This window comes from Vigna radiata, chromosome 11 (genome assembly GCF_000741045.1).
Source record: "Vigna radiata var. radiata cultivar VC1973A chromosome 11, Vradiata_ver6, whole genome shotgun sequence".
In the NCBI taxonomy this organism is placed as follows: Eukaryota; Viridiplantae; Streptophyta; class Magnoliopsida; order Fabales; family Fabaceae; genus Vigna; species Vigna radiata.
The window spans coordinates 16,331,248-16,356,107 of record NC_028361.1 but is presented as its reverse complement, the minus strand read 5'-3'; the positions used below and the strand labels follow the sequence as shown (position 1 = coordinate 16,356,107).

At 35.3% G+C, this 24,860-nt stretch overlaps 2 protein-coding genes across 2 annotated transcripts; one reads left to right on the top strand and one right to left on the bottom strand.

The window, feature by feature from the left end:
* Positions 1 to 4,600: 4,600 nt before the first annotated feature.
* On the bottom strand, positions 4,601 to 8,459 carry LOC106776823 (pollen-specific leucine-rich repeat extensin-like protein 3). The gene is made up of 3 exons (XM_014664290.2): positions 8,380 to 8,459; positions 8,281 to 8,307; positions 4,601 to 6,852 (listed from the first exon to the last, which is right to left on the bottom strand). Exons 1-3 carry the CDS (start codon positions 8,457 to 8,459, stop codon positions 4,851 to 4,853), a joined length of 2,109 nt encoding a protein of 702 aa, XP_014519776.1. The 3' UTR covers positions 4,601 to 4,850.
* LOC106776822 lies at positions 8,458 to 24,136 on the top strand. Its single transcript, XM_022776006.1, has 14 exons — positions 8,458 to 8,825; positions 8,924 to 9,101; positions 9,190 to 9,329; positions 10,838 to 11,513; positions 11,695 to 11,795; positions 12,104 to 12,248; positions 12,340 to 12,408; positions 12,535 to 12,580; positions 14,844 to 15,310; positions 16,227 to 16,306; positions 21,952 to 22,087; positions 22,832 to 23,030; positions 23,375 to 23,457; positions 23,572 to 24,136. The coding sequence occupies exons 1-14, from the start codon at positions 8,458 to 8,460 to the stop codon at positions 23,692 to 23,694; spliced, it is 2,811 nt and encodes a 936-aa protein (XP_022631727.1). The 3' UTR covers positions 23,695 to 24,136.
* The last annotated feature ends 724 nt before the right edge of the window (positions 24,137 to 24,860 follow it).

The following is a 24,860-nucleotide window of genomic DNA, read 5'->3' as shown; positions in this document are numbered from 1 at the left end:
CGACTATAACCCTATAATAACAATTATTAAACATAGTTAACGAATAATTTGATGGTTTATGTTATGTCGTGCTAGAGAGAAAAATCTGGTATGCAGATTAATGACTGCTAAGTTAGGCACGAAACCAACATAGAAAAAAAAATAGTGAAGTAATGTTTGTGGCTGTGAAAATAATATGAAACAAAAGATCAACCATGGACACGTTTCATGATAAAGAAATATTATAAATTACTCGTTAGATTTTTTAATGTTTTTGCTTGATGATGACCCAATTTAAACGCAATTAATGGAATAATTACCAAGTTCATTATCTTGGACAAGATGTTAGCTTCATTTTTCAAACTTCATTTTCAAGAAAGCAAAACATGTTTGACAGAAAAGTTAAGATGATTTTAAAATGAATTTGAAATCTATTTTAACTATTTTTTTAAGTTTTCTACTTTCTGGTCCACTCTTTTTTCATTTTACTTTTTACAATATGTAAAATATTTAATAATCATATAAAGGGCTAATATTGACAATCTAATTGTTTTTAACGGAAGTTTTCTTTTTAATTTTATTTTGTTAATTTAAATTTATATAAAATAATTAAATATAATTGTACTCAAATACTTTGGATCTGTACAGAAAGTTTCTTTTTTGCAAAGTTAATTACTTCTTCGTATAATTTCTGTTAAGATTTTTTTAAGAATATATAATATTTAATAATTATGAATCACAAGAAATTTATACAAGAGATCAAAATATCACTCCAATTCATAATCTTAAGGTTATATTTGTTTCATTTATTTTCTTCCATTTTTTATTTAATATGAGACTTTAAATTTATATTATATTTTTTAATCTATTTTCAAATATGACTAGGATTTTTGTCATGAGTTTTTTTTTTTTATATAGGACTACATGTTTGTCTCCACCAACTCCTAATCCTGATTGTTGTTAATTAGGTTTTATCGTGATATATGTTTGCTTTGTCAGTTGGTTATTGATATTGTTTTTACAATTAAATTAGAGCAAATAATGACAAAATGTTTACATATAGAAATGATCATCTAATGCAAGATTAGATTATCTAATGTGTAATTAAAGGGTGAAGGTTGATTTGTTAAGGACGTGTATTTTAGATCATCTTGGAAGTTGGAACGAGGTTCTACTATTGATTGAGTTCATTTACAACAATAGTTACCACTCTAGTATCGGGATGACACTGTTTGAAGCTCGACATGAGAGGAGGTGTTGCACACTGTTGTGTTGGTTTCAAGATGAAGAATTAGTGACGATAGGTCTAGAGTTGTTCCAGCAAACTACTGACAAGATGAAAATGATTTAAGAGTGAATGAGGACAACGTGAAGTAGACAAAAGTTTTATGTAGATAAGAGGAGGAGACCATTGAAGAGAACATATGTTTATGCAAGTAACACCAACAACAAGAGTTGAGAGAGCTATCAAATTGAGGAAAGTTATCTCCGAAGTTTCTTGGACCATAACAAATGCTCAGGAGGATTGGTCTAGTAATATATGATATAACATTATCACCTTAATTGGGAAACTTGCACAACATTTTTTATGTATCTCAGTTGAGGAAGTATGTTCTAAATCCAAATTGTGTTGGAGGTGGATGACATTCAAGTTAAAGAAGACTTAACTATAGATGCTGGACCGGTGCAGGTGTTGGATGTGCAAATCAAGACGTTACAAGGAAATGACATTTGTACAGTGAAGGTGCTTTGAGATGAAGCTACACAGGAGATGACATGGGAATTAAAAGAAGTTATGAAGAAGGAGTATCCATATCTTGTTTAGGTATAGGTCAATTTTCGGGGACAAAAATTCTTTTGAGGATGAGTGAATGTAAGACATGAGAAAAATATGGGTTTTTGAAATATAGTTATGTTGAGACTTGAGTATTTTTTTTTTCTTTTAAGAGTTGGTATGTTTAACAAGATGTTGTGTAGCTCACTTGGTGAAAGCTCTTGAATGGACTAAGTAGTCTTGTGGTTACATCTTTGTTAAGTCATAAATGTTATGTTATTTATGCGATTTTATTTTAATAAAGTGCTACACATGTTTTAATATGTTTGTTAGATTGTGGTGCGTATTATTATCAATGTGATGTGTTGACTTGTTAGTAGATATGTTGTCTTGGATTATATGGTGGTAGGTTCAATTCCTAGAGAGAAAGCTTAAGGGAAACCTTAGTGTTTTATTTGTATTTTTCTCTAAGGCTAAAAAGGTCCTTTTCTCTTTATTAATTAGTGTAGAAATTAAATAGAAAGTGTAGGAAGGAAAAACATGCAAATTAAATAATGAAAACGGGTTAAATAATGAAAACGGGTTAAGAGATTAGTGAATATTAGATGATAGATTTGAATTTAAAAATATGTTTGGATATTTGAATAGGAGATATGATTAGGTGGTTTTCAAGATTAGAAACATATTTATAAAAGTAGGGGAAGGGAGAAAGGGAATTTTCTAAAACCCTAAACCTAACCTAAGAAAAAGAAAGAAAGAAAGAGAGAGGGATGTTTCTCTGGGGAGAAGGAAAGAGGTTGTACATAGGAGAGGAGGAAACTTGCATGAAATGAAAGGGGAAGAATGGATTAAATTTGCTGTGTTTTGAGGTGTAGATAAAACCCTAGTATTTGCTAAGGTATTAGAAAACTTACCTTGTTTTTATTGTATGTTGTATGTGGTTATGTTTTTGACTATCTTAAATGATATGAGATATGCATGAAAATGTGTTTATGCATTATGATATGGTGTATACGATGATGGTTAGGGAGTTTCCTATGATAATAAGGTTTTGTTGAGGGTTGGGTTAATTATATGTGTGTGATGATTGAGTACATGAGATATATGTAGGTTGAAGAAGTGACAAATGCAGGTATGTGTTATATAGGATTGTATGAATGATATGTAGTATATTTGATGGGAATAAGTGTAATATAATGATATGAGTTTTGAATGATTCCTTGTGTAATATGTGAGTGTTTGGGGATGTTGCCCTATATTTTTGAGGCTTTAATGTGTGAATGATGTGCCAAGTATATTTCCAAGTGGTATGGGATGATGTGTGTGTGCTTTTAACAACTAATTTGCACACGAAAAAGGGACAGGAGACCAACTTTCCAGGATTTAAGGGTGGAAAGGAGGAGTGGGGACTGCTTTTTCAAGATTCCCTGTTGGAAATCTGGGGAGAGGGACCATGGTTGCCTATGGTGCTTGGCTTCTTACAAAAGGATGAAGATCTAAAGGGGAAAGAAGTTCTAAAGGGGAAAGAAGTTTTTGGTTTGCAGAAGGAAAAGGCTAAACATTTTGGTCCACTGCAGGGAAGGTTGGATCTACTTAGTCCAATTAAGAGAAATCTAAAGACGTGATGGGAAGTCATTGGGAGTTTTCGAAATGTATTTGAAAAAAGTGTTTATTGTAATTTTGATTAGCATCGTAAGTTTTGGAATTTGAACAAAGTTTCATTAAAAAATTCGAAGTCGTGTTGCGACACTTCATATTAACATAGTCCGACAACCCAACAAAGGTGTGATACAACTCAACCAAAGTCTGATACAACTCGGCCAAGGTCTAACATAGCTTGATCAAGGTCTGATATAGCTTGATCAAGACCTTTACAACCTAGCTCGCTACTGGACTGACCCACCTTTCTTTTTTGTATTCAAAAGTCTAATATCACACAAGTTGATTTTTTTTACATGAAAACGGACTAATGATATGTTGTCGAGTTGATTTGGAACTGAAACGGGTTGGTTCAAACCTTGATCGATCTCTATTAAACCTTGATTGTGTTGTGTCAGATCTTAGTTGAATTGTGTCAGATCTTGACTAAGCTTTATCAAACCTTGATCAGGTTGTATTAATATGAAATGTCGTAACACAAATTCTATTTGTTTAATGAAGTCAATCAGTTGGGCTGGACTGACTAATCTAGAGGACTAAAATTAAAATTCATCTTGTCCCAAAATAACTTTATATTAAAATTAAAACTTTATTATAATTAATTACATCACATTTGGGACACTTAACGACTTTTACTTTCAATGCGATTAAAACAAAAGTCATGAGATCCACAACTTCTCTATTTAAATTGAGGAGCACGACTTGTCTGTCCTAATATATTTTTTTTTTCAAATTCACCTATTTTTATAATTATTACACCAACTTTGCCTAGAAAGATAAATTGGCTAGAAAGGTAAAAAAAAATACTGTAAAATTATCAAATAAAATGCATATATTAATTAACTATCATTTTAGTACAGTATAGATTACTATTTTTAGAAAGTTAAAAAGTTAAGAAACTGTTAATATCTCAATCGATTGTGGAAAATCACAGTTTATAAAAAAACCAATTAGTTTGGAAAATATATTTTGACAAACATAATTTTTTTTATATTTATTTAATATTATTTTTTTTTCGAAAAATTATAAAAATTCATTTTTTAAGGACTATTTTATTTTTGTTAATAATGTGAAATGAACGTCAATGAGGCTATCCTTATTAACTTTTACTTGTTTTTAAGTAACTTAGGACCAATTTTTAAGACTTAAGTTTGAAATTTAATATCTGCATGAGGGAGAAATGCTTAAGTTTATTTTTTCAACCATTAGTAATAATTCATCTTGTGACAGTAGTTGATTACGAATAAGAAGATGGTATGAGAATTAGAACTCAGTGAGATGAAGCCCCATAATATTTCATAGAATTAGAATTGGTGGAGATGAACCCCCTTAAGTGGTTACACAGAATCCAAGGACAAGAAGTTCAGTTTTTCACCAAAGACTCTTGGGAACCATAGCAAAAAGAAGGACAAATATGTTAATGGCATTGCAAAATCTTTTAGTTGTATCCAGCAATTGTTGGTGGAGGAGGTGAACTGTATGAGGAGCCATAGTGTGGTGGAAGGAAAACATCGTCCCATTTTGATGGTGGTGGTGGTGGTGAGGAGACTGGAGGAGGAGGAGAGTAAACTGGTGGAGGAGGAGAGTACACTGGTGGTGGTGGTGGTGAGTACACTGGTGTTGGTGGTGGTGGGGAGGAAACTGGTGGAGGAGGAGAGTACACTGGCGGTGGTGGGGAGTACACTGGTGGTGGTGGTGGTGGAGAGGAAACTGGTGGTGGGGGAGAGAAAACTGGTGGAGGAGGAGAGTACACTGGTGGTGGTGGGGAGTAAATTGGTGGCGGTGGTGGGGAGGAAACCGGTGGTGGTGGGGAGGAAACTGGTGGAGGAGGAGAGTGAACTGGTGGTGGTGGGGAGGCAACTGGTGGTGGAGGTGGAGGGGAGGAAATTGGTGGTGGTGGTGGGGAATAAACTGGTGGAGGTGGAGAGTTGACTGGTGGTGGTGGTGGGGAGTGAACTGGAGGAGGTGGTGAGAAAACAGGAGGTGGTGGTGGGGAGTGTACTGGTGGAGGTGGAGAGGAGACGGGAGGAGGAGGTGATGAGAAAACAGGAGTTGGTGGTGGGGAGTGTACAGGTGGAGGTGGAGAGGAGACGGGAGGAGGAGGTGGTGAGAAAACGGGAGGTGGTGGTGAGTGAACAGGAGGAGGTGGAGGGGAGTGTACCGGTGGAGGTGGAGAGGAAACGGGAGGAGGTGGTGGGGAGTGTACCGGTGGAGGTGGAGAGGAGACGGGAGGAGGTGGTGGGGAGTGTACCGGTGGAGGTGGAGAGGAGACGAGAGGAGGTGTTGGGGAGTGTACCGGTGGAGGTGGTGAGGAAACGGGAGGTGGAGGAGAGTGAACTGGAGGAGGTGGTGAAGAGTGTACAAGCTTTGGTGTCTCAGGTTTAGGAGATGGAGTTGGCTTTGGTGCATGGCTATGGCTAGGGCTATGGCCATTCTCTTTGCCTTCTCCTCCACAGTGCTTGTTGCAATCCACAGGGCGAGTTATCACTGGCAAGCACTTCTTGGATGACTTCTGATCCTTCCTTCCAGACAAACAATTGTATGAGTCATCCATAGCCACCAACGAATTGGGTGAAGGCACGCAACTCTGAGCTTCTCCATTGAAGTAGTTGTGAGAGAATGTGAAGTTCTTCAACGAAGGAAGTTGGCACACAGTATTAGACACATATCCACTGAGCTTGTTGTGCGAAATGTCTATCACCTCAACCTTCTTCAGTCCTGACAAGTTAGGAAGAGTCCCTTCAAACCCATTGTCGCTTAAATCCAAAACCGTCAGGTTTTCCATCTTTCCAACATCCTGTGGGAAGCATCCTCCGAGGCTGTTTCCTACGAACACAATCTCGTTCAAGTTCTTCATGTTTCCGAAAGAGCTCGGAATGCAGCCTTTGAAATTGTTGTATGCAAAGGTGATGACCGAGGCGTTGGATTTTCCTATGGTGTCTGGAATGAAGGATGAGAAACGGTTGTTGTTCAAAAAGATTGCATCAAGATCCTTCTCAAAAAGCTCTGGGGGTAAGGGTCCTTCAAAGTCATTGAATCTGAGGTCCAGGTACTTCAAGTTCGGCCATGTGAGGACCACAGAAGGAAACCGACCAACAAAGCGATTGTTGCTTATATCATACTCATGCACAAGTGTAAGATTCAGCAAGCTCTCTGGGATAACACCGCAGAATCTGTTGGAGTTAATGTGGAAAAGTGCAATATCTTGCAAGTGTCCCAATTCTTCTGGGAGGCTCCCAGCAATGTCTGCATTGTTCAGATCAATGCCAGCAACCACATTCAGGGTAGGATCATCAAGGGCAGGAGCACAATACACACCATTGTAAGAGCAAACATCTTCACCAACCCAGTTGCCGGTGATGTTCAAAGGGTCGGAGTGAATGGCCTTTTTCCATGCCTGAAAAGCAACATAGGCCTTCTTCAGTCTTTCATTTGTTTTTCTAGTTGGTGGTGGAGTAAGGGGTTCATCGTTACGAAATTCTATTTCGGGTGCTGGTGCTGGGGCTAGTAGTGCGTCATCTTCAACATTAGTTGTGTCAATTGGCTCAACATGGATGATTTCAGGAAGAAAATGAGCACTTGAAAAGGCTAAAAAAAGAGAAAGAAAAATGAAAAAAAGGGCCTTGTTTGAACAATGGTGAGCCATATCTGACCCCCTTGGATGGCCCAAGGCTGAAGGTTGATGATGAGATCAATGAAGAATGCATTAATTATATATAGATGTTGAAAACAAGGTTTGTGAAAAATTATAGCTTCTTTCTAGCTTTAGTTCCGAATAGTATGGATTCTCTCTAAACTATTACCACAAATTTTGAACGTTGCATGCATATTTAGAAAGCATGTACGTTGTGATTATGCTTAGGTAATAATAATAAATCCATTGAATTGGTCCGTCTTTCAACAAACTAATACTAATGGTGCATTAGTCTTTATATATATCTAATTAGGGTTATAGACAAATGTGAAACTTGGCAAAGGAAGCAATGAGGAAGAAGCCCTTCACAAACATCAAATAAAAAACGTTTTACCTCAATTTAAAATTTTTTTAAAAGATTTTGGTGATGCATTTCTTGCATCTCATAATATTCATCATGAAAAAGGAGTAATGCTAGAATTTATAGAATGTAGATAAATTCCAAAATTTTAATTTAAATTAAAATTAATAAAAAAAAGCCATAATTTCTTATGGCAAGCTTATTAGTATAAGCTGATATAGAAATAGCTAACAAACTGAAACCGAACAAAGATAGCGAGGTTGTCGCTGCGAAATTGCCATGCCATATTTGAAAGTGGAAAGGTGTTCGCTTTTAGTTACAGAAGGAACACGATGGGTCCTCTAACACCCACACCCATGATGGACATCATCAATGATCTCATTGAAGAGGCCAAGCTCCGTCTTCTCTGGTGGGCTCTTTGTATATTCGCCATTTCCTATTTCTTCACTCGTAAGTTATTCCTATTTCCATCATGTTCTTTTATTTAAATTAACAATGGTTCCTTGATGTTGTATTTGCTGCTTTTCTATCTGTGTTTTGCTTCAAGACCCCAAATTTTGAGTCTTCGGTCGAAAACTTGCCATTTCCCATCTGGGTTTTGTCTTAAGATTTCAAATGTAGAGACGGTGATTCAGACTTGTCATTTTTCTAGGAGCAAAATTTAGATGCATGCATACGATTAAGTTCTTTTGGTGATAGTTCAATCAGAATTTGAGTTTGAACTCGGTAAGTTATGCTGATCTTCAATGGGAAGTTTTTATTATGCGGATTATTTAAGCAAAACTTCTATTCTGATAAGAGAACAACACTAAAAATACTCGAGGAATTGCATCTAATTTTTGTCATTTTTCCAGTGAAGTTTTACCTCAAAACTGCAAACTTAGAGTCTTTGATTGATACCTGTCATTTTCTTATCCGGTACTTGTTTTATCTATGTTTGTTATTTCATTATCGGGGTTATGTTCCTAAGACTGCCAGTTTTTATTTATTTGTTGTTGTAATTGTTTGCTCATCACAGATACAAGTAAATCTATGTGGATGAATCTTCCCATGTCCATTCTGTTTGTTGCTGCTCTGCGCATTCTTTTGAACAAGGTGGAATTCCGTTGGAAGGTTCAGCCACCAAGATTACAAACTTATTTATCTCATTTGGAGAAAAATCAGCTGCCTCTGAATGATGAACGACTCTCTTCTTCACCTCCCCCTCCCAAATGGAAGAAGATCGACTCTCCTGTTGTGGAGGCTGCCTTGAATGATTTCATTGATCTGATTTTGAAGGATTTCGTGATAAATATGTGGTATTCAGACCTTACTCCAGATATGGAGTTTCCTGAGCTGATACGAGACTTAATCATGGACGCTATTTCTGAAGTGTCAGTGAGGGTTAAAGAGATAAACCTTGTTGACTTGCTCATGAGGTACATGATTTACCCCTCTTTTATTATTTGGTCCCCTCTTTACCCCTCTTTAAATAAACAAAATCACTGGTTGTGTTATTTGTCATTTATAATTGTAGGGACATAGTTGATTTAATAGGGGATCATATAGACCTTTTCAGAAGAAATCAAGATGCTATAGGTGTTGATGTCATGTTAACCTTATCTTCTGAGGAGAGGGATGAAAGATTGAAGTTTCATCTGTTGAATTCTAAGGAGCTTCATCCAGCTCTAATATCTCCAGAGAGTGAGTACAAGGTGTGGGTGGAGTGTCTAGATGTTGTGTAATTTTTACTTTCGCAAATTAGATCTCATACCTCATTTGATGAGATTTCTCTTTCTCTAGGTTCTCCAGAGGCTAACGAGTGGATTATTAGCTACGGTACTGAGAAAACGAGAAGTTCAATGTCCTGTCATTCGATGTATAGCTCGGGAACTTTTAACTTGTTTGATATTGCAACCTATCATGAACTTGGCAAACCCTGCGTAAGTTGAATTCTGTCTTAAATTTCACTTCCTTTAAGTCTTTCTTGTCATGGAGGTGGACCTTAACAATTCATAACCTGTTGAAGAGTTTCCTTTGCCAATATTTAATCTGAAATTCTTAAAGTTTGTCTGTTTTTAGGGGTGAGGTTTGTGATCAGACTTGATATATATGGGACATAAAAAACCTTCATATTTCCTACCACGGTTTTGTTTTGGCCATCGGTTGATAAGTTTCAAGGTTGAAATATGAAAGAGTAGATCGAAGTATGTATTATTGTTACGTCCTGGCGGTAGCTAGTCAAAAAATTTGACGATCTATGACCGAGAGGATATATTATGAACTATAGGGTATTAAGAGTTGGGTTGAAAAATGGTTCTTTAAGTATGCATAAGAAGAAGAATACAATGTGTTGTGCCCATGATCCTATCTAACAATTGTGAGTCCTTTTTGAAATAATAGATTTGGGTGTCCTATCAGTCATCTTACACAATTGTTGTATCAAAGAGAAATGTCTATATTAATGTGAATAACTTAACAAATGTAGACATGTTGACACAAGGATTTACATGTATACAACTTAACAAGTGACCACAGCAAGTATCCAATAGAAAAATTAAAATAGATGTGACCTTAGATAACTTGAGCTGAGAGAAAAGAGAGAATATGAACAATGAAAGAAACTATTTATTGATTTCTGAACAATTTGAAACATGTACATGATAGCTTTTTATAAAAGTCAGGTTTCTGTTAATACTAACAGGAACTTACAGATGTACATATAAAAGAAAGAAAAGTATAGTAAAGCATACACTGCTGTACAGAATACAAAAAACTGACTAAAACAAGTCAACTATGATCAATTATCAACTATAGTATGCTAATAATATGTGCAGATCATATGTATGGAAAAGTTATATCTTTAACAATACCATTGTGTACAACATAAATTTTAGCTAATATTTACTATTTTGGTGGGCCCTCTTTGATGAATAAAATATGCCCCGCCTTTCAAATGTGGTTTTATTTGTTTGGGAGACTGAGAGTGAATGAAAGTACATGTTACCTATGTTAAACTCTCAAGTTGGCTAGATTAATATCTAATTAAAAGCCTAAAATATAGTCTATTAATCCAAGAAAAAAGATATTAGGCGTTATCTAATGTAATCAATTGAAAACATTTTAATGCACAAGTATTGTACAGTTCCTCTTTGTATTGTCTCTGATTTTTGTAAAGATAGATGTGGTTTCCCACATTACAGATTGTCTTATTGGGTTTTGGTTGTCTCCTCACTTTTGCACTTCTTTTATTGTATTAAGAATACTGCATATGATTGTACAAGTTGCACTGCTAACTTGGCTAGGATTGCAACCTGTATAGTGATGCAATAGCACTACTTCTTTTGATTAAAAGAAAAACCTGTCACTGGTTATCTAAAACTGAAATTTCAATGACATTTAACTAATTTATTCCAATTTCCATTAAAAATGTATTTCTCTTAATGATCAGGTATATCAATGAGCTGATTGAATCCCTTCTACTTGTCCTTAATGATGATGGTATAAATTGGATGGGGGTCTGTGAACATTCAACCAATACAACTCATAATCATGGCCATTCTGGCACTGGGGGTGGACATGATAATCAGACAGCCTCTGCTGATTGGGCACAAATGCTGGAGGCTGCAACTCAGAGAAGAACTGAAGTTCTTATGCCTGAGAATCTGGAGAACATGTGGGCAAGAGGAAGGAACTATAGACGGAAACAGCATAAAAGTACCAAAACCGGCTCTCAGGACCCTTCTGTGAAATGTCCTGCTATTGATGCAATTCCAGAAGGAATGTGTGCAATGCATTATGTGGGTTCAGATCCACACCTAAATGTTTTAGGCACAAATAGGTCAGAGTCTTCACCAGATCCTGACAAGGAACTCTGTTCTGAAGTAGACCATCATGTTGATGAGGGGAAGGATATCAGGGATATCCCTTCTAAAAAATATAAAGATCTAAAGAGATCCAACAGTGCTTCTCTCCTGGGAAATCAACCTCTTCTTAAGGTATGCTCCCCAAGGTCAGAGGTCCACAACCCTGAATCAGAGAAACATGGTGAGGGATATAGGGGAAAGAGTGGTTCTGAAATGGTTGTGAGAAGAGACGGACATTTTCTTCCAAAGCTTCGGTGCCGGGTATGCACATTTGTTCGATATTATTGCAACTTTTGATTTATACTATGTAAAATGTAAGTCAACTTGGAACCTATATAACGTTCACTCTTACAATTTCAAAGGGATTCAAGCCGTGGTAGATGGGATATTTTTCTGTGGATGATTTTATTTAGTTTGATTGTTGTCTACTTGCACACTACAGGTTATGGGAGCATATTTTGAGAAACTAGGATCCACTTCTTTTGCTGTATATTCAATTGCAGTGACTGATGGTCTAGAGAAAACTTGGTTTGTTAGAAGAAGGTAGAGGTTTTACTTTGATTCATTTATCGGAGTGCACAAGTTATGTTTGTTTGAATTTGGATGATTTCAGACAGATTTACTTGGGTTTATACTGGTTGTAAATTGTAATTTTTGGGTTTAATGTTTTAACCATACAGTAGTATATCAGGAACACTCAATGATTTTTTGTTAAACCATCTCTTTTCCCTATTTTGAAGTTTAAACAGACCTTTTATATTAGGGAATACATATGATAGTTCCAAAATTGCTTTGTTCCTTGTTTACATTTGTGCTTCAACATCACTGAACATTTTTTAGGTGATTTTCAGATACCGGAATTTTGAGCGATTGCATCGACATCTAAAAGATATTCCCAATTATTTGCTACATTTGCCTCCTAAAAGGATATTTTCCTCAAGCATAGACGATGCATTTGTCTATCAGCGTTGCATTCAGTTTGATAAATATCTCCAGGTATTTTGAGTCACTTTCTACATCCTCAATATTATTTGACGTGTTTTCTTAACATCTATATCTTTACAACAAATATACTGTCTTACTTCAGGATCTCCTATCAATACCTAATATTGCTGAACAACATGAGGTGTGGGACTTTTTGAGTGTTTCCTCAAAGGTTTGTATCTGCTTAGTTTTCTTATCGTAACATTAGATAAGGACCATTATATCCTTTTCTTATGGTCCATAAAGATGTGAAAAATATCAATCTAAGCACCTTTTTCTTTCCTTTTTTCACTCGAAGAACTACTCCTTTGGGAAATCTTCTTCAATGATGAGGACCCTGGCAGGTATATATCGATAAAACATTTAGAACTTTTTACATACTTGTTTAAGTGCTAGGTATATTATTTCATGCTACTGCTTTTGCCCAATATGCTAATATCTTGACTAAGGATCTGTTTGGAATAGGTCTTCATAAACACTTCTAGGAGAGAAATAAAAATGAAAAATGAAATAAGTTTCTCTATAGGCTAAAATTATTTTGTGCATATTGAGAAATCTCACATCGGCTACCTCATTTGTTGGAGTGGGCAACCTTGCTTGGTGTCAATTAGTTTTATGATGAAATCTGACACTACATAAGTTAATTTGTGGAAGTTACCTCGATTTAACTTTTCTAAGAGATCATTTTTCACTTTTTTGTAAGTTAATTTTAGTTTTTGGAAAAGTTTATTTCGTCTATCTTTATTCTTCTCCTTGAAATGTGTAACAAATTATCTACTATTTGAGACCCAATAAAGAGAATTAATATCCTTTTCTTTTGTCTTTCAATAGGTAATATCGCATTTTGGTAGAATAAAGTTTGTTAGGAATCTGTTTGAAGGTATGCATTTGTTATATATATCGTTCCACTATTATCAATAAAGAATCAGAATTGTTAATTTTACCTCTTTTAGTTGTAGAAGTAGTGATAGATTAGCATGATCTCCTCTCACATACACTCTAAGACTTACCATGGCTGATAATGTGGGGGAGTATTAGAGTATACTTTTAGGTTTATTAAAACCCAAGATACACCTGGCCTCATTGTATCCTTTTTCTTTTCAGTACATGTAACTTAACAAGCTATAGTCACTTAGGCACAGTTGGATCACAATTAAACATACTTTATAAATAATAGAGTTGCATCTACAAACAATGTATCGTGTTATCTCAAATCCCTAAACTCAGCAGTCATCATTTGTAGCTTGCTTCTTTTTAGCTAAAATTCCTAAACTCAATAATCACCATTTGTAGCTTAAGGAAACCTTCCTTGGTGGGTTTTTTTCTATGGCTTAAGCTCTCAAGTGGCACTCTAGCTGCGACAAGTTAGATTCTTCCAAAATGAATGCAAATCTTTTTCTTTTCATCAAAATGCAGATTTAACTCCTTGAATTCATGTGTTGCTGCAAAACAAATAAAATTTGGATAGTTATCACAATTTTTATACATAATCAAAACAAGATAAGTGTTAATTAAGCATTGAAATTTACTAATATCAAGCCCTTATCGGCCTATTCATCAGCTAGATATTAAAAATGCATTCTTACATGGTGAATTGCAAGAAGAAGTTTATATTGATGAACCTCACTGTATCCTTTGTTTATGACTTTTCCACTGGTTTTGACTCCCTTACTGGCCATCAAAAATCAATGGGCTCTTGATACCATGTTATAAAACAAGAAAGAAAAGCATAAAGGTTGTAAAACCAGAGAGAAAACAGAGAAAAAAGTTTTTCTTGTGAAGATAGACGATGGAAGAAGGGAGACAGAATCTTTTTCAATATTCTGAAGGCAGTAGCTTATGTGTTACAAAATGTTTCTCTCTAATTCATAAGAGAGATGTAAAATTGCAAAAAATAAATGCTACCATTCATTCTCTCCTAACCACTGTCTAAACAACCAACTTTCGCACAAAACACGGTTCATAATTAATTTCAAGGTAACAAGACTTAACAAAGAAGAAAAAAAAAAGATCTTACAGCATCTAAAAAAGTCTTATTTTCTGACGGTTACATCTAATAACTTTAATAACAGAAATATAATAAACTGAATCGGAAATATCTAACACCAACATTTAAGCATAAGTTGTTGAACTTAATTGTTATTTGTAAGGGTTTTTCCATGTATAGATTTTTCTTCTGTTTTCTGTTTTATTTTTCTTGTGCCCCATTATTTATTGCACCCTTATGCTACTAGTTAGAGGATGAGAAACAGAGAATTAGCACTTGCAGGTAAGAACATAAGAGGACAAAATGGGACATATTCAAGTGCTGTATAAATGAATGCTTATGTTACAATTGCAAATGAGGAGAGGGAAGAAATTTGATTTGGGGAGTGGTGTAAATGTGAAGAACAGCTAGTAGTAATTAAGCAGGAAAATGTCTCTAGGTTTTTGGCCCTTTGGAAAGGGAGGTTAGTTAACCAGTAACGATCTACTGGTGTTTCTATCTTTTTTTTCTGTTTCAGTTTAATTAAGGAATTTTACACATTGTTACAAGCTTTATTCCAGTTTTTTCTGTTATTAGTAAATTTGTTCCTGCCATAATGCTCAATTTTTTTATACTGGCAGTCAATGTAGATGATGCTGTGGATGATATTGTACGGCAGTTTAAAGGTGTTTCAGATGGTTTAATTCGAAAAGTTGTTGGTTCATCATCCCTTACTACTGAAGTTTCTTCCCCGACAACCAATCAAAACATGTCCTGGAGCATGGATGAGATGGATAAAAGTGTTCCAAGGCAGACTACTGCAGAGTCCGTGTTAAGCTCTGATAATGAGGAAGGTGAAAAGGAAGCTAATTTTGGTCATGAAAATATTGATAAAGAAGCAGAAGATAATGAGTCGAATTCTGACAATGAATTTAGCTTAAAGGAAGATACACAACTGCTAACAAACCATGGTAATGAATGTACTAACTTGGATCTAGATAGAAAACATGATGTAGCAATGGAAGCTAAGGTTGGAAAGGATGTTCCAGCTACAGCTTTCAATCCAATTCCTGATAATATGGAGGATCCAGTTGGAGTTCCACCTGAGGTCTGTAGTCAGCTAGGATTGATCTCTTTTTTGTTTTGCATATCACACTTGCTGATTGAGATATTTGGTTTGCCGTTACTTATTGATGCATGTTTAAGTGATGCATTTGCTGCTTATTCTCTTTGGGACCAGGTCTACATGGTAAAGTTGGGGGGTAACCTTTAGATTAATGATTATAGTGAAAACTGTACAACATTACTGTACTAATGTTGGTCTTTATCTTCCTTTAAGGGAAAAAGAAGGAGAATGACTCCTCCTTCCAATAATACACGAAGAAGAAAAAAAAAAATCTGTTTTTGCTTTCATCATAATATTTGTTTTCCTTGCTAATTTTGCTTTCTTCTCCACAAGAGTGTTCTACTTTGTGAATTGAAGAATTGTAATGAACCACCATCACACTCAAAAATGCTGATCTTTGAATCAGTTCCCCCTCTATGCTTCTATTAATGGTGGTTACTCCTGCATTTCTTGCCATATACTCATTATAGAGAATATGCAGATACATTCCCACCTTGAAAGGTTTTTGAATGCTCATTATTTAAATTGCTTAATTGATCCCTATAATATCAAAATTCTTCAATCAAGGCCCATGGTTACTAGTTTTCCAACTTGAAGAATCCAATTAATTTTTTTGAAATTAGAAGAATATGAAGAGTTTTTATATAGCTGTTATAAGTTAAAAGAGGAAAATTATTAGATTAGCATAAGTTCAGTCTTTTAATTTGAATTCATGAATTCATCTTTCACTAACACAATATAAGGGTGCTCTGGCAATAAGGACTGAATTAGAAAATTTTGAAACTATAATGACCCATTTGGATTTTTTCAAAAAGTACAGCCACTGGGTCAATTTAACCTTTCCGTTTGTTGGTTTGGAAGACAATATTAACCTTCGTAATGTTAACCAATTTTGCAGTGGACCCCACCTAATGTGACTGTCCCGATTTTGAATTTGGTTGACAATGTATTTCAGCTTAAGAAAAGAGGTTGGTTAAGGTATAGTAATCTTTCTGGTCTTCCTATATTTCCAAGGTGACTGTTATTGTTTGTATATTACCTAAAAGCTTTTTTAATTTTATGCAATTAGTAGAATCTTCGAATGGTTTTGTGCTTAATGTGTTTTTCTACCTTGTGAGTTATTTAAGATATGGAACTTTGCATGTTTGGAGATGTTGAACTTAGATTTAAGAATTGAGGGACAGAATAGAGACTTTTAATGATCCTCAAGCACAAATCCTTATTTGTACTAACAATAATCTAACAAATATGGAAAATAATCCATAAGAAAAATTTAACATGTGACCAAGATATTTTGGATATCTTCATATATTAACACTCCCCTCGAGTTAAAGTTTACTGAGTTTTAGACTTTATTCTATCAAGAAATTTTAGGAAGTTTTAGATTTTATTCTTATTGGTTTTCATTTTGTATATTGACCATATCTTGATTTTATTACTAGCATATCAATCCACAATCTCTAGGGATTTGTTTCCTAGATTAGGTTGTGCTTGTTTCCTAAATTATCCAATTGATCTATGCATATATATCATATGTATGTAATGAGACTGAATAAGAGAGAAATTATTTTCTTATAATTTTGAGATGCTAAACAAAGATCTTCTTGATATTTGGGAGACTTTGATTGTGTGATTTAATTGCAGCCATCATTACTTTGTAAACCCTAAAACTTAGCCTTTATTATTGTGTAAACCCTAAAATGCAACCTTCCTTGCTGCACCTCTCTAATCCCTATTGCAGCCTTCATTGTTGCACCTCTATGCATAATTGTAATGGCTGAAATGGAAAATGGTGACAAGCCTCACAATGAAACAGAATTACAGAGTGGTCATTTAGCCTATCAGCTGAATGGAAAAAATTATCTAAAATGGTCTCATATCATTAAGACCATCTTGAAAGGGAAATGAAAGGCTAGCCATGAGTCAAGGAGGATCTGAACAACTTAATCATTAGGACATAGAAAAAGTAAGGTCCTTCCTTAGTAAACTTGAAAATGCCATAGGTATGCTTTCATTGACATATTCTGGTAAGTTACCATTTTTGGTTGGATTTTAGACTCTGGAGCCACGAACCATATGACCTCCCTAAACACTTTTCCACTTATTCCCCTTTTCCTAGCAGAAAATTTCCACAACTAAAGGAAACATAATAATTGGAATCGTTCATGGCAATCGCCGTACTCACCGCAACAAAATGGTGTAGTAGAAAGGAAGAATCGAACCATTCTCAACATGTTTCGAACCATGCTTAGAAGTAAGAACATGCCAGAGAAATTCTAGGCAGAAGCAGAACAAGATGTTGTTTATGTCCAAAATAGATGCTCACGTGCGAAGCTAGAAGATAAGACGCCCCAGGAAGCTTGGAGCAGGAGGAAACCAAGTGTGAAACTAGAGCTGTCAAAACGGGCCACCCGGCCCGACCCGATCCGGCCCACCACGGGTTGGTCACTTAGTGAGCCAACCTAACCCGGCTCATTTATTAGCAAGCCTGAAAATTCGAACTCGGTTCGACCCACCACGGGTTGGCTCACTTAATTACAATTTTTTCCAAATAAAAAAATTACAAACTTTTTATAATTCAAATCTAAACAAATTTCACTCCCAAATCAACATGAGTGTTTAATTAATTTTGAAAATAGAAAACTTAAATAATTTTTTCAAGCAAAAAAAATAAATATTTTTTTATAAAATTAAAATTAAATTTTAATAAAATCAAATTAGGTAGGTGGGTTGGTGGGCCAACCCGGCCCACCACGGGTTCAACCCGCATGAGTCGGGTGTATATGAGCCGGATTGAAATCTGACTCGCATAAAAAAAAACAATATTTTCAAACCCAACCCGGCCCGAACCCGTGGTAGGCCAGGTTGGCCCGCGGGTTGTGACCCATTTTGACAGCTCTATGTGAAACACCTCAAAGTATTTGGTACCATGGCCTATGGTCACATTCCAACACAACAGAGAACTAAACTAGAAGATAGGAGTAAGAAATACGTGTTTATTGGGTATGACGAAAAGACCAAAGCATATAAGTTATACAAACCAATAACTAAGAAAATTTTGGTAAGTCAAGATGTGCAGTTTAATGAACAAAATGAATGGAGTTGGGATGACATGAAGGAAAAGCTAGGAGCAAGCACAAAACCTGGAAAAGAGAGCCTTGCAGTTGAAGATAGGAGCTTGGCCAATGTAAATAGGAGCTCGACCAACATGAATGGGAGCTCGATTGGTGGAAATGGAGGCATGGAAGAAGTCCAGGATGATGAAAATACCGATGAAGTTGAACCTTTGCGGCTTAGAACTCGAACTCTCCAAGATATATACAATACTACTGACGAGGTACATGTTATATGTCTTTAAGCAGGTGCAAAGGATATAAACTTTGAGGAGGCCGTGCTCGATGACAGATGGAAGAAAGCTATGAATGAGGAGATTGGCTCAATTGAGAAGAATGACACATGGGAACTGACAGATCTAGCCACAAGAGTCTGGCCAATTGGTTTGAAGTGGGTGTATAAGAAGTGGAGCGTTACAAAGCCTGACTTGTGGTAAAGTACTTGGCTAATGATGAAGAGAAGAAAGAAGAAAGATTTCCACAAAGTAGTAAACCAGATGAGGAGGGAGAAGAATTGTTGAGGCTTAGGGTTAAAACAATGATGTTAAGGAGCGACCCAATTGAGTCCGTTTACAGAGCAAGAAAGGGAAGAAGAAAGGAACTTCTGCAAGACATCAAGGAAACAAAGAAACCCTCTGGTGGAGGAGAAAACTCAATCAGTTTGGAGAAGAAAGGAAAAGAGGATGTCATTGACAATAGTGGAACTAGGAAGGGTGAGGAAGAACCAGTTATTCTGTGGGTGGAAAGAGAGGAGTTGTCCACATATGAAGGGACTGACACCCAAGGTCAAACAATAAGGGTAACAAATGCTTCTGAAGTTCAGAACACCAAAGGATCAACAAAAATATACCCAAACAACGAAGAAAATCTAGTCCAGGGATTCAAGACATGACACCAAAAATCCAAGAACCTTTCTTGGGAAGATCTGACAACAACTCTACTAAGGATAGTTGAAGGGAAAAAGAGAAGCATGCTATGTGAAAGTTTGGTAGCAGTAACACAGATTGGGAGTGTGGAAATTTTACGAGAGTTTGATAGTAGATGGAAGTAACACTGTGAATCATACAAATCTGGTTGGATCTTCATTTCATTTTCCTAGAACTGGATTTAGAAACGATATGTGGTCAAAGAAAGTTTTTCGTTTTCAGCCACTCTCTAGTTATATTGTTAAATCAAGTTTTGTTTGAAATAGTGGAGCTAAAAGAATCCAAAAAGAGTGGAAGTCTTTGGAGGAGGATTTGCCGGATTCAATATTTGTCAGAGTTTATGAATCAATAATATATTTTTTGAGGGCGGTAATTATTGGGGCAAAGGGAACACTTTATCACGATGGCCTATTCCTTGTTGATGTTTTCTTCCCAAGTAGTTATCCTATTGTGCCCACGGAAGTCCACTACCACTTTGGTAGGCTTTGGCTCAACCCAAATTTATATAGTTCAGGTAAAGTCTGCCTTAGTCTACCTAACACCGAGTCTGGCCATGAGAATGAGAAGGGGAAACCAGGTGTTTCAACAATTTTACAGGTTTAGGTCTCTATACAGGGACTAATCTTTAATTCAAAACCATACTATAAAGATCTTGGATTTTCCCATCTAATGGGTTCTAAAGAGGGTAAATTTTTGAGTTGTGCAAGAAGTCACTGGTTTTCTAGGTCTTTTGGTTGGAAGCAGTTCTTATCATTAATGAAACAGAAGAAGTCAACGATTGTCTCATATCAACCACCACCCAAGTCTCCAAATCTAAATTTACGGGCAATAGCCAGTGGGAACCTGTCCTATGATAACACGTTGATGAAGATGAGCCATGAGATCAAGTTTCATTGTTCCAACCATGAGGACAAGGTTGTTTTGTAGCCGGATGTGTATGATAGGAGGAAATAGATTAAAAAATTAGTTGTTAGTTGGGTTGTTAGGTTGAGTGAGTCTTTCTTTATATAGTGGAGGATCTTTGTAGGCTGGGGGATGTTTAGAGAATTGTTGATAGGATCATTACCATCCTTTGGGAAGGGAACTTTGTCCCTTGGAGGCATTCTTCCTATTCTGGGTGGCTAGAATCAATAATACCAGATCTTTTCCCTGAGCTTTGGTGTTTTACAATAGTTTTCTTGGGTTCCTCTACCTAGGAACCTAACAGTATTGTAATGTTGATTAGGCAAGATCTCCTATATACAAACATTCCACTACTAAATATTGTGTTTTCTTTTGAGGATACTTTTTTTCTTGAAAAATCAAGAGGCATAATGTAGTTTCTTTGTCAAGTGTTGAAGTTGAATATAGGGAAATGACATTAAATACTAATGAACTTTTTGTGGCTAAAAGAATTTCTCCACGGCTTAGGTTTTCTGAAATTCAACAAAGGAGGATGTATTGTGAGAAACATTGCTTCCAACCCAATGATTCATGAAAAGACCAAACAAAAAAATTGACTGTTGTTTTATTAGATTAAAGTTGTTGCCCTAGAAAATTTTCTCCGAGTTTGTTGGCTCCAATGATCAATTTGCGTATATTTGTAAAGATTCCTTGAGAAGACAGCATATTCAGTTTATATGTTTCATGCTTGGAAATTATATTTGTATACCCTTGCTTGAGGTGGAGTATTTGAATAGATTATATTATTTTTTCAGCTGAAGCCATTTTGAGCTATGAAGCTCAAACTCGCCTCTCCATGTCTAACACGTATCTGATAGTGACATGCTTACAACATTAATACATTGTGCTAAAGTGTTGAATTTAAAAGTGCGTGTTTGTAGATGTGTCCTACATTTTGGAGAATATTATTGCCATAATTTTTGTGTCCATGTTTGTATCCATGCTTCATAGGTTTTGAGTTATATCTATATGTAACCTATAATCCTAGGGATAAACTCTTATGTTTTCCTGTTTTTTTTTTTTCTCTTTCCTTAAGCTTAAGCTCTTGTTGTAAGTCACTGGCCTTATATACATGAATCTGAATCAGTAGAGAGATCCAAGTTGAGATTTCGCTTGTTAGTTTTTCCATGTTGATAGAACTCTTACGGTTTATGTTAAGAAAAAGGGCAGAAATAGAAGTTAAGAGTCAACTAGGAGGGGGTTAGACAGTTAACAGGGGGTTAAGAGAGGTTATGTTAGAAGTTAGGAGGCAGTTATAACGCCTACTGTGGGTTATCTCTTAAGGGGGGAACAGGTCTAGGGAGTGTGTTGAGTATTTTTTTTCAGACAGGTTCTCTCCTGTGTATAAGGGAATTTCTTCCCTTGAATGTAGTTTAATGTTTCTGTTTTTCATTTCAAATAAAACATTTACTACCTTGCTGGTGTAATTTCAGTGTCGTGATTCTTAATCTGAAAAAGTATTTAGGTTCCTTGTCACCAAGAAACCTAACACATGTACTCCTTCAAGTCTTATAACCAGTAATTAGATTCCAAATTTTGGTTGATTGGATTTTACTGAGAAATATATGAACTGCCGTGATGCTGTTGATTAATTTCCAGGATGCTATGTTACTACTGCTAGTTGCCCTTTCTGTTGATGCAGAAGACAGGTCTTTTGGATTTCAAAACAGATATTACAGGTGGTGATGGAAGATGCTATTGATGATTGGATCCTAAGTGAGATTCATTGGCTTCGCAGAGAGGACACCATTGCCCAAGGGATTCGGTGGGTCCAAGATGTAAGAATTGATCCAAATTTTTAAACACTTTGTTGGGACATTGTATGCTTACCTAGAGTGCTTCTATGCAAAATAACTAGATCACACCCAACCACAACAATCCTCAATTCAATATGTACATCTAAAGTACTGGATTGTTTTAGTGGCTGTTTGTTAATAGATAGTTGACAAAAATGTGACTTCAACTCGACCGACAAGCCATAGAGATAATCTTGTACCATACAAGAAAAAGGACAACAGTTGCACTTAAAATTCTGAAATTTGGACCTAGCTAAAGAAACCAGAGCAATGCATAAGATACGTACTGCTAGCTATACTTTATTTACTCCCTTTAAAGTTCTAAAAACTAATCAAACGAAACTGCTTCAAGTAGAGAGCAAACTAAATATTCATCAAACAATTCCTACTTCGAATATAGGTGGTTTCCAGTAGACATGCAAGATTGGAAAGCTTTTTTTAGATTGAAGTCATTGTTTGTTCTTGTTTTTGCAGTTTTTGTTTTGTGGTCTTTTAATTTTGACTTTTTGTGTAATCTTATCCTCCTTTTATAATTTTTCAATAATTTCTGATATAAAAGTAAAATAAAAAAATAAAAAATGAAAAGAAGGGGGGAAAATTCTGTAAATCAGTTCAACCTATTAGCTTAGTAGGCCCATTATTTTGTTTACAGGCCAAAATGAAAAATTATAAGGTAGTAGTCAATAGGTTGTGCTAATATTTCTTGTTGCTGCAAAATGTTTGCAGATCCTCTGGCCTGGTGGTACATTTTTTTTAAGAATACAAACCCCTCAGGTGTTCATTGGTGGCAGTGCATATGATCAAAAGCCTTTACCAAGCATAAGTGAATCTGGCGGAAACAAGATGACCAAATCACAGTCAGGATCTTTTGAGCTACAGCTTGAGGCTATTCGTAGAGCAAGTGATTTGAAGAAACTTCTCTTTGGTTAGTTGTATTTTCTTTGGCATCGTAAAGTAGTTCATTTAAATGGATTGATGAATATTTTTGCTCTTTTGAACTTTATTTAAATTTCTCTCTTTTATATCTTTATCCTAAAGGAATTTAGAAGCTTTCATCATGTAGTACTTAAAAGATACCATTTTTGTTAATTTGAGATTAACTTCATTGTGTCTTTGAACAAAAACTTCCATCACAAGCATTACATATAAGAGATACCAAGACATTATTTCTAATCAAAAACTTTAAGACAATGAATTTGAGAGTCTTCTTTAAAGTAGGACAGTAAATCACATTTGGAATCCTAATATTAGCTGCCTCCATTTATTCAGATGGAGCTCCAGCCGCTTTAGTTGGCTTAATTGGTCAGAAGCAGTACAAACGTTGTGCCAGTGATATATATTACTTTACTCAGGTTAAAGTTCTTTTCCATTGATGTATTGATTCTTTCTTCTGTTTGTCTCATTTTTTCTAGTCACAATTTATGTTTCTTCTGAACTGACAATTGTTTCATCCTATTTCATTGTAGTCTTCTATATGTGTGAAGCAACTTGCTTATGCAATACTTGAACTTCTACTTATTTCCATCTTTCCAGAGTTGCGGAGTGTTATCATTAGTGTTCATGAGAACAACCTGTATAGAGTTCCTTAACAGCCACCAACTTATGTTCAAGATCTATTCATGAGATTGTCATTGCTTGGAGTCATTTTAAAAGCATGAACAAGAGTCATAATTGATGGATTTTTCTTCCCACTTGGTAGATTAGGGAATATTTTTGTAAACATAGTGTGTACAAAAGCATTCTTTTTTGTGGAAAACTCACTATGCTTTCTCAGTGCATGCTTTCTGTGGAAAACTCATTCCACAGAGATTTTGTATGTCACAGAATCATGAAATGTAGTGGTGAAGATATTAGATCATTCCATGCTGGTTTTTTTATGTTACAAGAAATAAAGATACAAAATACGTACATAATAACACCACCATTATTTTATTGTTTTCATTAATTTTATTTTTTTGTGTTTCTATCATACTATGAAACTAGTACTTTACTTAATGAAGTTCATCATTTCTTTATTCATCTTCTAATTAATATTTGTTTTCTTTTTTTATCATTTTATTTGTAGCTTGACTAATTCACCATTATCTTCAGTATTAGAATTTTTTTTCTCATCAAGCATATTAGTACATTTAGAAACTAATTTTAATTTCTATTTAGTACATTTAGAAACTAATTTTAATTTCTATGAAAACCGAGTTTCTTTATACATCAAAGGTGTAACACTTTTCTCATAGTGTCACTCAATTTATTTTTTCAAAATATTCATTTATTGAGAAAATTACATTTGATACCATCATTAATGAGTGAATTCAAAATCTTTATAACAAATTAAGATTTTATTCCAAAACCTAGTACTGAAAAAACGGTTAAAAACACAACTCATTAATAACATTGTTCCATGATACATTTCAAAATCCCTAACAAGTTTTATAGCTTGACTTCTTGCTTTAAACATTGTAATATCATATGCTCTCATATAATAACACAAGTTATACGATTATCACATAAACACAAACAAACAAGATTGAGCTAACCAACAACACCAAGATAAGCATATACCAAAATCATATTTATTCAAATTGTCTAATCAATCATTACAATTCATGCATTTCAACCTCCTCCATGAAATTAGCATATCATATTATCACCCGCTCTAGTAATACTCAACAATTATGTCTTTCTCCCATACTCAACAAAACACATTTTCACATCTAGAACTATACATATGCAACACGATAATACATAAAACATCATG